This window comes from Onychostruthus taczanowskii, unplaced genomic scaffold (assembly GCF_017590055.1).
Source record: "Onychostruthus taczanowskii isolate IOZ18803 unplaced genomic scaffold, ASM1759005v1 scaffold4, whole genome shotgun sequence".
NCBI classification, from domain to species: domain Eukaryota; kingdom Metazoa; phylum Chordata; class Aves; order Passeriformes; family Passeridae; genus Onychostruthus; species Onychostruthus taczanowskii.
In genome coordinates, this window is record NW_024501459.1 from 3,576,887 (window position 1) to 3,593,618 (window position 16,732).

Below are 16,732 nucleotides of genomic sequence, written 5' to 3' on the forward strand. Positions count from 1 at the left end.
ATTGACATAGACTCCATGCAGTCACAGAAGGCCAGTTATCATCTTGATTAAGAAACCCATACCTTTATACCCTAGTTTTCTAGAGGTGGACCTAATTGGTCCTCCAATCAAAACACCATCACCATTGGCTAATTAAGAAACCACCCTAAGAAACATTGGCTAATTAAGAAACAAATCTCCATAACACATTCCACGTGTTTACAATATCAGGTGCAGGACGTGAAGATAAGAATTGTTTCTCATTCTTTTCTTGATCTTCTGACAGCCTTTCCCAGAACAATGGCTGGGAAAGTTGTCTGTTGTTGTCTGTGACCAGAGAGCTGCTGCAACAATCTTGAGAAAAGTTATATTGACAAAGTTATAAGGGTTATATAAGACAAAGTTATAAGGGTTTTTGGGTCTTCAGAATTTTGTAGCAGAAGAATACTCTGCTTTTTAGATTTTTCTGAAATTTTGTTGGTTGGTTACAGACTGACGTCTTTGCTGTTGAAGCTGTGCACCTTGGATGTTTGTACAAGATTGTTATAGGACACAATGGGCTTGGATCAGGTCAGAAATCTCACCTGCACTCTACTCTCAACTATGTTATGGACAGCGTCTGATAATAATTTTTTACTAATCCCTGTGAAAAACTGTGAAGAGGGGGAATGTTTGCATGTTAAGACATTGATTGTGTCTTGTATTCAAGTTAAAATGATCTACTATAATTTTGGATGGATTAGCATTATCAGTTGCACTGTAAAGATGCAATTGAAGATTTTTGTAACCCTATCTTGTTATTAGACTTCCAATTAATGGTGAAACTTAAAATGATTGCAGTCACAGGTCCTATTTTTCAATCTCTAGAGCCTAAATACTGCAAACATTGCAACTTAATTTGAGCCATCATAAGCTTCTGTGTAATTTTGTTGTTATTTTGATTGGCAAAACTAAGAAGACTCATATGATGGCAATGTTAAAGGAGGGAGGGATGTAGCCAGAGGGAGACCCAGCAGCTTGCAGGCCTATAAGGAAGATCTAGAGCATCTGGAGCAGGTACTGTCCTCCCTCCAGCCATGAGGGGAGCTGTGACTATTTAAACCTGCCAGTGGAGCTGCAGATTTTGCGTTCCAGTAGAAGAGAAAAGACTATAGGAAGTCTGACATAATTAAACACATCAATTTTTATCTCATGAACAACGTTTTGTTTTTTACTTTATTTCTTCTAAGGCAATGGATGGTTTCTGGACAAAGTTGTAATCAAGGATCCTATAACAGATTTGGATTATACTTTTCTTTGTCACAGGTTGGTTATGTTTGATTTTGGTTGGGTGTTTAATAAATTTGTAACTACTCTTAGTTTTTCTCCTGAAATATCCTTTAAGGATATGTGTTTCCTAAGAAGTGAGTTGAGATGGTCTGATTCTTTTTACAGCACTAAGAGTTGTATCTGGTCAAACGTCTGGTCTTTGAACTAAGGAAAAAGCAATAAAAAATTCTGTTTGGGAACTTTCCATTCTCACACCTTTTGAACTATTTAATATAGGCTTTTATTACATATTTTCCATATCCAACACCTTGTATCTGACACCAGCAGGTTCATCTGTTCTTCCATGTCATGCAATGCAAGGCTTTTCAAAAGAATGGCTTGCTGTCTCTCAAGCAAACTGTTCCTGATTTACTGAAGTTAGTGTAGAGATTAGCTTGGGGTTCAGTGAGCTCAAGATCAGACTTTAAGATCTTGTGAAATGACAATCACAACTGCAGCTGCCTGACCACATCCCTTTTACTCATTTGCTTTGCAGCCTGTCATTGAGCTGCAATATAATTTGAAGCAATCCTAACTTCCCTGTCTTTTCCCCTGCAGATGATGCTGCTCTGAATCTTCTGTTCTGTAACTCATTTACAGTTTTATCTATGCCTGATTAATTCTCAACACCTTGCGGAAAAATCTTAATCGATAAATATCAGTGCAAATATTAGGAACGGTAAAATCTGGTCACGTAAGAGTCTAGCTGCAGCTTGCCAGTGGCACCCCAATTCTATTTCCTCCTCTCACTTCTCTGAGTGAATAAATAACTGCCTGAGACAGCCCAGAGTGAGCGATGTGCACACTGAAACTGATTTATGTGTGAGTAAGGGCTTTCTGCCTATCAGATACAGCACCTCATCCTTGCCTGACCTAATTTTGAGTCTGTATTCTAGATGAGATGAACTGCTATGAAGAGATCTATAATGCTGGCTTCATACATAATTTAGGGAGAGTTCAAATCCATTTCAGGCAGAAAAATACAGGGTATGTGCTAGTTATTGTTAGAGCTTGATGCCATGCTTGCTGTCTTGCTCTGAGTGTGGGAATGCTTTTGACTCAAATGGAGTTAGACTTAACTTACAAAAGTAGATGTAGACAAAGGCATTGTGAAAGTATAGTTCAGATATGGTGAAAGTGTTGCCACCGTTGTGTTTGCCTCTTCCTATAGGGATTTTCAGGGCATGGAACAATTTGCATCTTGCTGTAACCTTCTTGCAGACAGGAAGAACAAACGTCACGACCACTGCACAATTCATTATTGATCTGGGATGAATATGAGTTCTCTGACATGTAAAAATTGGGTTAGGCCCTTTTACCTCAGTCCAGGAAAGAATTTATTTATGTTTCACTAAGAACAAGAAAGAAAAATAATTTTTTGCCAATGTTAATCTCTTTTTACTAAAGCTGAATTTTTGCATTGCTGTTTGTCAGCCTTGAGACTTTAATGGATAGGACAGCAAGTATTGTATACAAGTATCACACATACTTTAGAAGTTGCCAATAAAGGTTATTGCTGAAAGAGGTTCTGGTTCTTAGGTGGCTGGACCAGGGACAGGATGATGGCAATATTGCTAGAGAACTGCCTGTGACACATGCCAGCATGCTTCCAGGAAGTAAGTGAAAATTGGTGGGGAAAAAAACAGTCTCAAAGGGAATGAAGAATCTCTGTAAATTAATTACACTGTTTTTATCTGCACAGGACAAGAGCTGGAGCTCAAGAGAGAAAAAACTGTAAGAGTATACCTTTTCATTTTAATTTAAACCACTGAAATGATGCTTTGAGTGAAATCAGGTCGGTTGAATGCTTTGTGTGACAAATTCCTCTGTATCATCTTTTCATAAATCTTTTCTATTTGTTGTTTCCAAAACTAGTGGGATGCAGAAAAGTGGAAATTTCGGAAAGGCATTACACTTCAATTTTACAACAGGGTCACCCGTGGTTTCATTTGCCTCTACCCAGATAGCAGAGTTGATGCTCTTGGTGACAAGAAAAACAAATATGGTACAGTATTTTCCATGTGGATGTATGCATATGAGATACAAAGAAAGTCTTTAATATTGAGATACCTAAAATGGATAAGAGTATATAATCACACTAAACATTTTCCTTACTTAAAATATACATGTGTACAAATTCTCATATGGTGTCTTGTTGCTAGCTTTCTTTTACCAAATAGAAAAACTTCTTGTCATCTTCAATTTGGTGCTCCCACAGAACTCACATGGCAAGAACAGCAAGAATCTTTTGAAACTAGATCCATCTGAGACAACAAATTCAAATTTAAGGAGAGTTCATTAATAAGGAGTGTATATATATATATATATATATGTATGTATGTGTGTGTGTGTGTACATATATATATATGTATGTGTATTAAACATTTAATTTTATTCAATTTTTGTAAGTGATTTTAATGGCAACTAAAATCAGTCTACCAGTTCCACCCTTTATCAACTTTCCTCCTACTGCATCAGTAACACTTAGCTCTAATACATATCATATTAGGTACATGTATTTTATTCCCTTGGAAGTGATGAAACTGTTCAGTCTTTCTGACATCTCACCAGGGACTTTACACAGGGACCGTACACTGACCTTTTTTGAAATGATAGAATCTTTCAGGTCACGCCAAAGAGTGCATCAGGACACCACAGGATTCCTCCAGAGGCAGCTGCATCTTACAAAACTGCAGCATAACGGATTGGTAGAACAGTTGCTTAAAAAATCACTGTTGTCCCTGGGAACGATAAAAAATGGCAAGAATTTACCTTTCATCAGTATTTTGTAGCTATAAAAGTTAATTGTTTGGAAAATTGGCCAGATTTAAAATTTGAGAAGCCATGAATTATGCTGCAGGATTTGCTTTACGAATTCTAATATAGGAATAGAGAAAATGAAGTCTCTTTTCTTACCTGAGAGCTTTATGTTCTCTACATCATCTGTTATTTATCATCTAAATTCATTGCTAGAGCCCAGTTCATTATGCTTGAGTTCTCAGCTCCTTTTTATGGATTTTTTTTTTGTTAAACATATGTGCTGATAAAAAGAAATTTGTTCCTTATCATTACCTCTCAGGGCTTTTCTTCTCAAGGCAGCAAAATAGACAGTAGTCCCTAGATGCCCTTTCCTGAATGAATGAGAGAATTTATTGATCAGAGAGGTCAAACTGTTGAGTTAAACACTTAATTAATTATTTTTCCTTGAAAATGATAAACCATCAATTGCAATTAAATGAAAATATGAATTAATAGACTTTCTTATTTCTAGCTTTTTCTTTTTCATTTAACTCTTAGGTCTTTTTGATGTAAATGTTAAAAGGAGAAACATATGTATATTCAGCAGTCATCAAATGCCATCTCTTGCTCTTGCTCTTGTCAGTGGCTGTGTAACTGGAAAGGTAGGAAATGCTGTTACTGATTCCTGCTTCATAAAGACATGTCATTGTCTGATTAAAAAAAAAGTTTTTAAAGTCTGTTTAATAAATAATTGTACTTCCAATCAGATAAGGAGTGAAGAATTGTAGAACTGAACTCAGGAAATTGTTCATAAATAGGTGAATTTAGAGATAGGGCTTTGTTTTCTCACAGTTTACTTTTTATTCTTTGATTCATTTATTTTCTTTAATTCAGAAATACCAGGCCATTCTAAGATGTCATTTATATTTGTTTGCCACATTCTGACAAACTACCTGGAATGCCCTAATATCTTCTCTTTTACTATAAGGAAAGATTCTCTGGCTTGATTTTAAATGAATGTCCCTTTTTCTTTTTTCTTTTTCTTTTTCTTTTTTTTTCTTTTTTTTCAAGTAACATGTCAGTCATAAAACAGCTGGTATAATCCAGGGTTTGTTTTGATGCATTTTGATTTGTTCCAGCCCACATCTGTGACCTTTCTTCCTCATCACTTGCAGTATACAAGTAGGTAAATGGAGTGGTAGAATTCAGCTCCTTCTGATCATGGAATCAGAGAATATCCTGAGTGGGAAGGGATCCGCAAGGATCATGGAAATCTGGCTTCTGGCCATTCATAGGACAGCACCAAGAGTCACACCATGTGCCCGAGAGCACTGTCCAAACACTTGAGCTCTGTCAGGTTTGGTGCTGTGACCACTCACCTGGAGATCCTGTTCCAGTGCCCAAGCACTCTCTTTGTGAAGAATCTTTTCCTAATATCCAACAGTCACGACCTATCCCAGGAAATAGAAGTAATCCATGCTCTTGTAAAGGGACTCCTTAGGGCTGATTAGAGTGAAATGGCACTGGATGATCAGTGTGTGTAAATATATGGACAGGGTTTAAATGAGGAGTGTAGGTGGGAATGCCCAGGTACCTCCTCCCATGCAGGAGAGCTTTCAGTCCTCTGGTGAAAAGCCTCAGAAATGAGTCTGAGAGTGCTTTGGGAGTCTTTGATGTTTTATGACACCTGTAAGACATGATACCTGTCTCTCAGGCACTGGAGGAACAAAAAGGCAAAACATTGCAATTTGCCTTATAACACATACTTAAATGTACTTTGAGGACATGCTTAGTCCTCAATTGTTTCACAACTACTTCAAAAATCCATACAATTTTTCCTTTGCTTTTATAGGTATATTGAATCTGATAGACAGTTCTTTTAGCTTTTTCTTCAGAAGGTAGTACCTTGAAAAAGAAAATTTTTCCTAGAAATATTGATTCTTTGTAGTCTTGAAAATCCTTAGGTGATGTAAATCAGAACTATTATCAATTATTAGAGGGATTGTTAGCATTTTATGTTGATTAAAATTCTAGTTTTATTTAAATATGAGAATGATGTTGAGCTGATAATATTTAAATATGTATTATAATGTATTGATAAATGATTTGATAACATATTAAATTATTTCATACAATGGGATTATAAAGCCTGCCAAGCTGAACAGACAATCATGGAGTAAAGCATGTTGCTTTACTCTTTCATGTAAAACTTCCGATTCTCTGAGTGTTTTCTGTGAGAACAGTATAAATGAATGAGGACAAACGCAAAAGAAAGAGAAGGCGGGCTGGTGGTCAAGAGTTACCACGGCCCATTTCCTGTCTATGTCAACTTTATACTTCTTTGCCATCTTTATAGACTGTGGCACACTCTCCAAGTGAGGCACCCAGGTATCTTTCATATTATTGCCAGATCTGTGTCATCTTACAATGAACTGTTTCTGTCAAATTCCACAGAGCCCACAATTTCACAATTGCAAATCTGAAAAATAGAAAGATTTTTGTACTAGACTGCTAGTATTGTGGGAACTTGAACAACACAGAAACTCTGTTTTAATACTCTCTCTGTTGTTTGGATTTTGCCATATATTTAATATAATTTATTATTCCTTCTTTGACTATGTTAGAGCAAAGACAAGGCCTGCTGTGAGCTCCGTGTCCACATTCAACCAAACTCTTGTGCCATTCTTGAGTCAGCCAGCTACCCAGGTCACACTGTGGCTTTCAATCTCCAAGGCAAAGTAGCTGATGAAGCAACAGGATATTCTGGGCTTTCCAAAGAATTTATCGTACATGTCAAGGTAAGGCGGGCAGAAAAAAATTAGGAAGACCCTTCTACAATTTGTTGTTATAAAGCAGATTGTTTCTAACGGAGTTTCAGATGTTTGCGAGGTAAAAGAGGGATTCTCTTCCACGAGGTGGAGCTCAACTACAGTTTAACAGGTAGGCGGCACATGGGAAGGTTCCCTTTACTGCTCCGGGAGGAGCGGCGCCGATACCGCAGCTGGAACACGCAAATAGAGTGGGCAGTAACACAGGAAAGATGATTCCCTAAACTTCCTAGCAGACCTTCAAAAAGTAGGTGTTGAAAAGAGACAAGTTCCTTAATTTGCCACTCTCGTTGTTCTCTGGATGTTGTGCTGTGCTGCTGAGCAAGAAAAAGCAGGGATGCTGCAGAGTAGGGAAGGATTTCCACTGCTCTGGTTAGTGCCTGCACAGAAAACAGCAAATATTCAAAGACTGGAGGTATACTTGAATTACTTGAGACTGACTCTTTTATCTTTTATGCAAGGACATGCATGATTAAGTGCTTAAAATAAATGGTAGGAGCAATATCAATATCAAAATTTAATATGGAGAAAAGCTGTGCTGTTCACAGAGGACTTTTTGTTTCTGATCTAAAGGGTGTGTTTCATCATGGTGCCATCATTCTGCTCAACACAAGTTTCTGCCAGGCTCTGTCCCTTAGACCTGATGGGAGCTGCAGTGGAGCAGGTCAGCAGCAGCAGGAATCCTACTGGAGGGTGCATAAAATCAGCTCTGGACTCTGCATGTTTGAAAGTGTGAAAAAACCAAGAATGTATCTGAAGATCAAAGATGACCAGTGTGATGGAACAGTAAGCAGCTATTGTTTGTATTTCCTTCTGCAGATAGTTTGAGTGAATTGTCAGTGGTAGGAGAGAATCTTTTTTTATTTGCTTGACATAAAAATTTGTTCAGACTAAAAATGTTTCAAATATTTTCCTTCATTTGCCAAAGCAAAAGCAGAAAAATATAGCAAGAGAAGGTGTTGTGTCAATTTGGCAGTTGATGGAATCTGTAAAGATCTGCTTGTATTATTAAACTATTGAAAATGTGGATATAGTTAAAACTTATGTACTGGTAGGCAGATGATACAGATAAAATCCATTAAAGAATAATTAAGATGTAAGTGACTGTATACTTCACTAACTTTTAAAGTGTGATTCTGTTCATTTAAGTTAATAAATGAAAGAAATATTTTTGCATAATTTTTATTTCGGAGTTTAAGATAACTGAATATGAAACAGAGCTGTGTAAGTTCTCAAGTATAAGGTCCATTAGAGTTTTTTCATTGCCTCCAGTACACTTTCAGAGATTAAAATATTTGATCCATATTTTGAATACAGGCTTTGTGAGTATCTTATTTTTCACTAGTCCTCTCACCTATGGATCAGGATGTCTGGATAAAAAGTGTCCAAAGGTTTTGAAATTAAACTTGTAAATGCTATGAAATTGGGGAAAAAACTAGTTACATCTATTTAATACATGCTATATTATGTAGCATTAGCAAATCTGGGCTATGCATAAAATTTGTGTAGAAATATCCTATGTGTTCTGATATAGATATTTTCACATTCCTTAATCCTCTGGAAAGTGTTTAAGTGGGAAACTCCTTTGAATATATCCTAGCCTTTGCCTAAATACTAACATAAATCAGGATGCTTTCACTTGGTCTTTCACTTACCTAACTTATTTGATTAGTCTTTTTGGTCATAAAGGAATAAACAGGGATAAGGTGCAGGCATGTCTCTGCGTGTGTAGTAATGTATCATGTTGAAGAATGTAAAGTTAATCTGGAATATTACTGGAAAGTAGTGATAAGTAAGAGTTCTAAAAAGTCTTCTAGCTACCTTAATTGTTGAATTCATGTTTCTGTTATCAATTTCTTAGGGTACAGGTGATGAATACTGTCATTTTAAAATTGAGAAGAATTTGGAAACAGGTTCTGTGAGCCTGGAATCTGTACGAAATAAAGGGATATACATTGGTCTTCTGCCAGATGGCCAAACAAGGCCCGTTGTTAACACTGGAGAGAAAAATATCTTTTTCTACCCACAGGTCATCAAATGTATGTGATTTCTCAATCTGGTATGGTTTTATTTAGTAATTTGTGTTTCTAATGGACAAAATTCAAAGCAGAAGTGTAAAAGATATATTGACACAATTTCCCTTGTGTTTCAGTAGTTTTAAAAGTGAAAATTTCATTGTATGCACACTTAATTTATCCTACCTATTCAATTAAGTTCATTCCTTTCTTTTAATAATAATAATAATGATACACTAGATGTCAATTGTTTTACTACTAAGCTTTTGAAAATGAGAATTGAAACGGGACAAGATAAAGATGACCTTCCTGGGTGTATTCCCCATTCTGGCCATGGATTTTGGAAGCCTGGGAAGTGTTGTCTTGCTGTCAACTCTACTACAGTTTTTCATGATTTTATAGGGGTATTAGTAGACTTTCAAGGCTGCCTATTTAGCAGTGTTCAGTTTCTTTTTTAGTGATGTGAAATACATTGTACACCCAGAATATTCATTATGTTATTCCTCCGTCCCATAGTCAGATTTGTGAGCTATTGTGGTCAAAATGTTTCCTCAGCAGAGAGCTGACCTAGTCAACTAGCCAGGACTCAGAAGTTGGGTCTCAGCACACTCTGGATCACTGTCATTGGGTGGCCTGCTTGTCTTTTCCCCTTCAGGAGAACAAAGCTTTTAATTTAGTGAAAAACTGGCTACCAAAGGTAGCCAACTGACTTAGTTTATAACTGCAGGAAATGTATTCTTATCTGGTGAGCTTGACAATAAACCTCAGGAAACGAAACAACTCGTGAAAAGGCTAAATGGACATCAGTTTGCAATTGAGAAGTTGCTCAGATTTTTTCCAAACACAAGCTGAACAAACTTAGCAAAAAGAGAGTCTCAAAATCTACAACCACTCTTACTAATTGTTCCATGTACTGTGATCGAAGCATTATGAAAGTGACTGTAAGCACATCCCTATTTTTCTGTCCCTGTTTGCTGCAGGGTTATAGGAGTATTTTAATTACTGTGTCCTTGTAGAAATGAGGAAAGTATTTTCCTTTATTGCCTTTTGGAAGAGCAGTGTTTTCAATAGAAATTCTGGACAAGGCAGTGCTTACTGGTGTCATTAAATAAAGCTAAATATTACTTTGTCACAGGCTTCAGCCCTCCTGAATCTGTGTTGCTCACTAAAAGGAATATACAAAGGAACTAATATTTTCTACACAAGCAATAAATATTGTCGGTCTGACATGTTCATATTCGCAATATCAATTTACTTTTTATTATTCAAAAGGCCTCTAGCAATTTTCATTTCAGCACTTCCACTCTTAAGAAAAAAACATTTTGGGGGGAGAAGCTTATTTTGAGGAAAGCCACATGCTAACAAGTCATTTTTTTCCTACATCAATGTTAAATTTTCGCTTAGATTTTTAAAACATTGAATCGGCTTTAATTGGTATGTCAGTTCTGTTCCCAGTTTTTATAGCATTCTGCTAACAATAGAAAAAGGATTTTGATGTCTATTGTGTGGAACAACTGTGAGATCTGTTGTTAGCTTCTGAGAAAGAAAAAGCTAATGGCTTCTAGCTAGTGACAGATTTCACATTTCATTGTTTCAGTTGGCCGGGAAAAGCCTATGGGAACATCTGCAGCACCCAAACAAGAGAGGAAAGACTTCAGAGGATCTCAAATCCAACCAGCAAAAGCCCAGGAGCCAGAACCTCAACGGCCTTCAACTCCCCCACCCTCAAGTAAATAGTAGTTTAGAAACCAGCTGTGGTACATGTTTTATGCTTGTCCACTGTGTGTGTTTGCAGAGACTTAGCTCAGGAAGGACAATGAATGGTTTTTCCAGATTATTGAATTATGCACCCAAGCACACTACATAAAATACATTTCCAGTTACTCTTTTTCTAAAAAGGAGGGTTGGAATGTGGTTTATTGATAAGGCAACAATCAGCAGGTTGAATAACTTGTTAAATAACTTCATTAAAAAAATTAATTAGTAACCTATTGATTGAATATTTCTGGGGAAATTAAGAGGTTGATATGGTGCAGAACCGTATCTAAAGCTCACTGAAATAATGGAATATTTCTCATTTATGCTCTCACACTCATGTTTTCTGCTTTATGGTTCACTGGACGAAAGAGGAAGGTTTTGATGCATTGCATGCTAGATTTATACCTATGATTTGGCAGGTAGAAGTTAGATAAATAATGTTTTGGTCATGCTTCTGGAGTCATGGTCTAGCAGACATGTTTATCTAGAATAAAATGCTTTCTCTTTAGCTAAAGACATTGCATAAATGGTCTAAGACAAAAATTTTTGGAATATTCAGCATCCTAGTAGCCAAATTAAGGAACTAAATGACTAAACAAAACAGGGAGTGATACATCTCTTAAAGAGTGGGGATGATCGTGTTTGCTTCCTGCATCTCTTATTTCAATGTACCCAAAGACCCTGACAGTCTGAATCATGTCATATCACCACAAAAAGGTGATATGAATGTCACCTAGGTGGGTGATATCAATAGGTGGGGTAAATGGAAACTGTTGAGCTGCAAACAGCACATGGAGGTACATTCACATGGTGGAGAAATATCTGTTACTATGAAAGAGCTTTAAAGACAAGATTATACTGCAACTTCCAGCATGGGAGACATGCTTACTCAGTTACAGGTGTTCTCAAAGGCATTTATGTAGCAAATAATTCAGGTGGGCTGCTGATTTCATTTCAAACTTGATCCTCAGATTTTTTTCAAGGTGTACATGAAAAGTTTGGGTATCTGAACAAGACATCACATCTGGCATTGTTGTTCATAAGGTATAATGGGCAGTATCAGTCAGGATTTTAATTAAATTTAGTTCAACAAAGTGTTATGGTTAAATTCCAAGCACAGGTGTGAATCACTATAAATACATAATTCTTTTTGGAAATATTTTTTTCCGTTTTTAGCTCAAAACACCCAATTTCTAATCTGTCAGACTTCATCTTGTATCATTGTGTCACAAAGCCTTTCTGAAGTGTGGTGGGTTGTCAGCAGATATGCTGTGTCTGAAACCCATGACAACAATACACAAGCCATCAAGCCTGTTTTCAAAGAAGCTGGATGTTTTTAGGGTTGGGTACAAAGGATCCTTTTATAGAAGCAATATCTGCCGTGAAATTGGTTACACAGAGTCTCTAGCACTTTGTAAGTAGTTCTTCTGGCATTCATAAATATAGATTCTGCTTATGGAAAATGAATAAAAATATCAAAGTTACTTTGTCTTTCAAATAAAATTGTCATTTTTTTTACTGAGATACTTTTTACTCAACATATGTCTTTTGACATATACAGGTGAGCCTTGAGTTTTAAACTCTTATTCATTAAATTGTTGTTTTCTATTTTTCACTGAGAGTTAATATTTGGAAAAGGGTGATGCTTGTACTGAGTTCACAATTCAGCAGGGGGCTTAGCAGGCAAACTCAGAACAGATTAACTCTTAGACTGACCAGACCCTCCTTTCTATGTCTGTGTCTGCTAACTGGTAGATGAATTTTGATTTCTGTTTTCACAAATAATAATTGATTTAGGACTCATTAAACTGAAAACCACGCTACAGCATTTGAGACTTCTCCCATTGCAGTGTGAGTTCAATGTTCCTCAAGAAACTTATTTCACTGTACAGAGATGATGTCAGGTCCCAGCTTCAACTTAATAGCTCAGATGTCATTAGCATCCATGACACAAATGCAGTCTGTGACCCTGAGAACACCTCTGTGGTTTGGTATTAACAAAGTGTATCTCTGAGAAATGCTCTCTATATCCTCCACATTCTTTTCCTGTATGTCTGGTATTATTAGTTGCTATTAATTTTTAAATATATTTTACTTAAAAGGTACAAATAAAATCTGATCTCATTTCCACCTCAGTTAACATTGGAAATGATGATACACAAAGGTGTAAAAAAAATACATCCACTTGATTGCCTAAACTTCTGGTCCAGAGATTAGTTTTTCTGTTGGTTCATTTTAAAAGTGTCACTCAATCATACGGTTTTCTCAGACAAGGTAATTTTCCTTTTGTGTTACATTTAGGATAAGTAAGTAAATTTAAAAGAAGTTATTTCTGTGAAGTTGTGGAGAGGGCTGTGACTTCAACATTCTCATGCAGGCCTATTAAAATTAATTTTTGTCACAATAGATTTACAGCATGCTGTCATGAAGTGTGTAAAATCCCATGAGTAATGCAGGGCAACCATCAAATCCTCTTTTCAGACTGCAATATTTTTAGCCTGTAGCAAATCAATGCTACCGATTTCCATTTGTAAGAAGAGCCAGTAATTTATGAGGCAGAAAGCATTCCAAGTCTGTGAATTGTTTGTGCATTATAATTGTTCCAAGAGGTGGTAGTTTGAAGTTGCAGTAACTGTTTTTGGGAGCAACTGCCCAAGTCTGGAGTTCTTGTCCTAAGCACATGAAGCAGCATGGGATTCCTTATGTTTCTTGAATACCTTTGCATTTTATGAACATTTTAATCTCTTTGTTGTAAGAAAGTTGTGGTTTTGGATAGCTGGAAAGAACTCTAGCTTTCAGAGTTATATGTAAGAAGTTAGGCAAACTACAGTAGCAGAAAATCTTATAGTCAAGTTCTCAGAAATATTTATCATACCAAAGCAATTTGCTATAGTTCTGTTATTTCAGGCACTGAAAGACAAGTGTAATTAAGTTATTATTCAGGTAAACTCTAGATGTTTGCCTCTTGCTTTGTTTTTAGTGTGTTGATTTTCTTTTCCATGTCAGAATAACTTGCTCTCAGTCATGATGAAGAATACAATAAAACCAGCCAGTAATGCCTATTCTAAATCTCTATGACCATTCCAAAGTCATAATTCTACTGTTAGAGGCACTGCTGTAAAATCATGATACTACAGTTCTGAATTTCTTAAAAATTGATTAACGAAATATTGTAATCTTTGCCAGTGCTCAATTTCCTGTGATTCCAGAAGTCAGTCATTATTTATTGTAGAACTTTGTATGGATCCTAAGTCCTTTGCAATTCCTTGTGTAAATATTTCACATCAGTTAAGATATTAATGCTAGTGGATCATAATTCAGTTTTGGTGCTTTAGTTACCATGTTGATTTAAATATAGGACAACCTGATGATCCAACCAACTGTATAATTCCTTTTGAGTACAACTTTTAAGAAAAAAGGGCTGCTGGCAGTGAGTGATAGCTTTTGCATCAATTGTTTTTCTGTCTGGTTTTGGTTTGATTTTGTTTGGTTGGGTGTTTGGTTTTTTCCTTTGATGTAAGGGTGGTGTAACAAGTGAAGGGAAAAACTCCATCCAGAGAAAACCAGTACAGTATTTTAATCAAGCAAACAAAAAAAGGAAAGAACTCTAATACCACTACATAACTTACACAGTACAGCAGAAACATCCACAGTGATGCATTGGGAATTCTTCAACAGATTCATATTGGTCACATATTAAAAATTCTTTTTGCAGTCACATGGAAAGTGCTCATGTGAGTAATGTGGAAACCCCTAAAAGACAGAATATATTGGCAATATGTATGTTCATATTTTCAAATTTGGGACTTACAACTGCTTCTTGTATCAGAACAGACTATAAATTCCTGGCAGCAAGGATTCCCCCTTTTGGAGAGGGCTCCCTGATCAATGGTCCCGTTATTGAAAAGCAGTGTTCCAGACATTTGAAGTTTGTAAATTCCACTTTGGTTAAATTACTCAAAACTAAATTCCTTTTCCCTAATAGAGTCTGGTTTTTCCATATCTCCTGTGCAGAGGTGTCATTTGATGTCTCTGCATGTATGTGTGTTTCTCTTAAGGGCAGATGGAAGATCACCAAGTTGTTCTAAAGTGAAACTTATATTTTACAAAATTATATTTTCTTAGCCATTAGAGCTGTGAAATTTATTCATAAAGTGTTACTGTGCTGCTATTGTCTCATTCATGCAGAGTAGGTCTTAATCCAAATGATGGCACTGCATAAGTATGGTTAAGCAAGTCTATATTGAGGTATTTTTTTTTTACAGTATTTAGTTGATATTTAACTTGAAGAACGTTAATTTTCTGATTTATTTTTAAATTTGAAATGAAAATTGTCTGTGTTCTTAGACATGTGACTCTGCTAATGATGTCCCAACACAAGGCATTAGAGGAGAAATTCTACTTGTTTCTAAATGTCAGACTAAGAAACCAGAAATATCAATTTAATGGTCAGAGTTCTGCACCACAGCATCCTTGCTCTGCTCCAGAATATGTATGAAGAATATGATGATGGTGTGTGTGAGAGATAACTTGTTCTTTTTCCAGCTGATTCTTGTAGCTCAACTAATCAGTACATTTTGGTCTAGACAAGAAACATAAATCAATCTTTTCAGACTATCTCACTTGCCATGAAAAAATACAATCCCCCTGCTGTTATGGCCTCCTTATGTGCTGAAGTTACAACAGCAACTGGCAGCTTCATGTCAATTTTCATCTCCCACTAACGTTCTGTATTTCACAGAGGAAATGAGAAATCCCCAAGGTGGTGAGAGTCCCCTTCCTTTGGATGATGAATGGAAAGTGTCAATACTGACAGGAAATGCAGGAACTGAAGCAAGTGTTGCTCTTTGGATATATGGAGACAGAGGATTAACCGGACCAATAACTCTTGGCAAGGACAAGAGGAAGCAGCTGTTTTTTCCCAGGCAGGAAGATGAATTTCAGGTAGCTAATGAAGGCTAAGAACATTATTTTAATAGGTACCTTTCCAAGGATTATCCTGTCGTGTGAAAACAAAAAATGTTTTGCTCCTATATTTACTGCATAAAAGTAAATTGATTTCTTTAAGGCAATTGATTTGAAACCAGCTTTAAAAACTATTCATTTTGAAACAAACCATGCCTGATATAAGACTTGCATATTGTTTAGGGATCTTTAGTAATTAAATTTTCAGGCATACAGTTTTCAAAGCATACTATAAAATGTATGCTGTGCAACTCATTCAATTAAAGAAGAAAAGCCATTTTAGAGTTGTCATATTACAAGTGATTGAAATTCCAGAAATGTTTACTTGTGGAATAACTAAAAGTCCAATGAAATCTATGTGTTACCACTTTGTGAAAACACAGGGTTTCTGCTTTTATTTAAGAATAACCCCACCTCTATTTTAATCAGGAAATTATGTCTAGGTAGGCTGAGAGGAAATTACCAAAGGAGCTTTCTGTTTTGCTTAAATCTCTGTCTGAGATTCATGTAACATTGTCTTCAGTAGCTAAAGCAGAAGTTATATATTTAATGATTTTTTTCTGGACTCATCAACTCTTCTGATACAATCTTAGTACATTCCAAGATTGATACTGTCAATGACATTAATAATCATAATTCTCTCTATGAATAGGGCATAGGCAAGGAGACAACCTACCATAATGTTTATTTTCTAAGCATATAGGTGATAGATTATGATCCACAGGGAATCCTGTTCTCTTAATTAATAAATCATTTATAAGCAATGTTGGATAATGGCATGTTTGCAAAGTTAATCCATATGTTCAAAAGAGATGGACCAATTTTTCTTCTCTAAAATGGATGTGGCCCATTATGGCTGTGTGCTGCAGATATTGATCTTGTGAGAGAGCAGGATCTTTCTCTCAGCACCTGGGGCTACTCCTAGGGGTTTTTTACATCACATTGACACTATAGCTTTCAGGCATGAAATAGCAAATGCCACTGAAGTGCTTTTCACTCTTTAGTCTGCAGTGGATAAATCCACAAAGAAAAAGCCTATGAGCAAGATCTCTTTCTTCTCTTTTTCTCCTTAAACTTTATGCAGTGCTTGTTTAACTGAACATATCTTGAAATGAGGATAGGAATGTAAGACATAAAAAA

The 16,732-nt window shown here is 36.2% G+C and overlaps 1 protein-coding gene across 1 annotated transcript in view; it reads left to right on the top strand.

The window, feature by feature from the left end:
* RP1 (RP1 axonemal microtubule associated) overlaps positions 1–16,732 on the top strand; it is a 162,759-nt gene that overhangs the window by 25,907 nt on the left and 120,120 nt on the right. Inside the window, 11 exon segments of the mRNA XM_041412898.1 lie at positions 471–549; positions 1,209–1,284; positions 2,827–2,903; positions 2,990–3,021; positions 3,163–3,314; positions 5,098–5,122; positions 6,651–6,824; positions 7,428–7,640; positions 8,716–8,893; positions 10,467–10,598; positions 15,369–15,571. Coding sequence (XP_041268832.1) covers positions 471–549; positions 1,209–1,284; positions 2,827–2,903; positions 2,990–3,021; positions 3,163–3,314; positions 5,098–5,122; positions 6,651–6,824; positions 7,428–7,640; positions 8,716–8,893; positions 10,467–10,598; positions 15,369–15,571 — 1,341 coding nt within the window.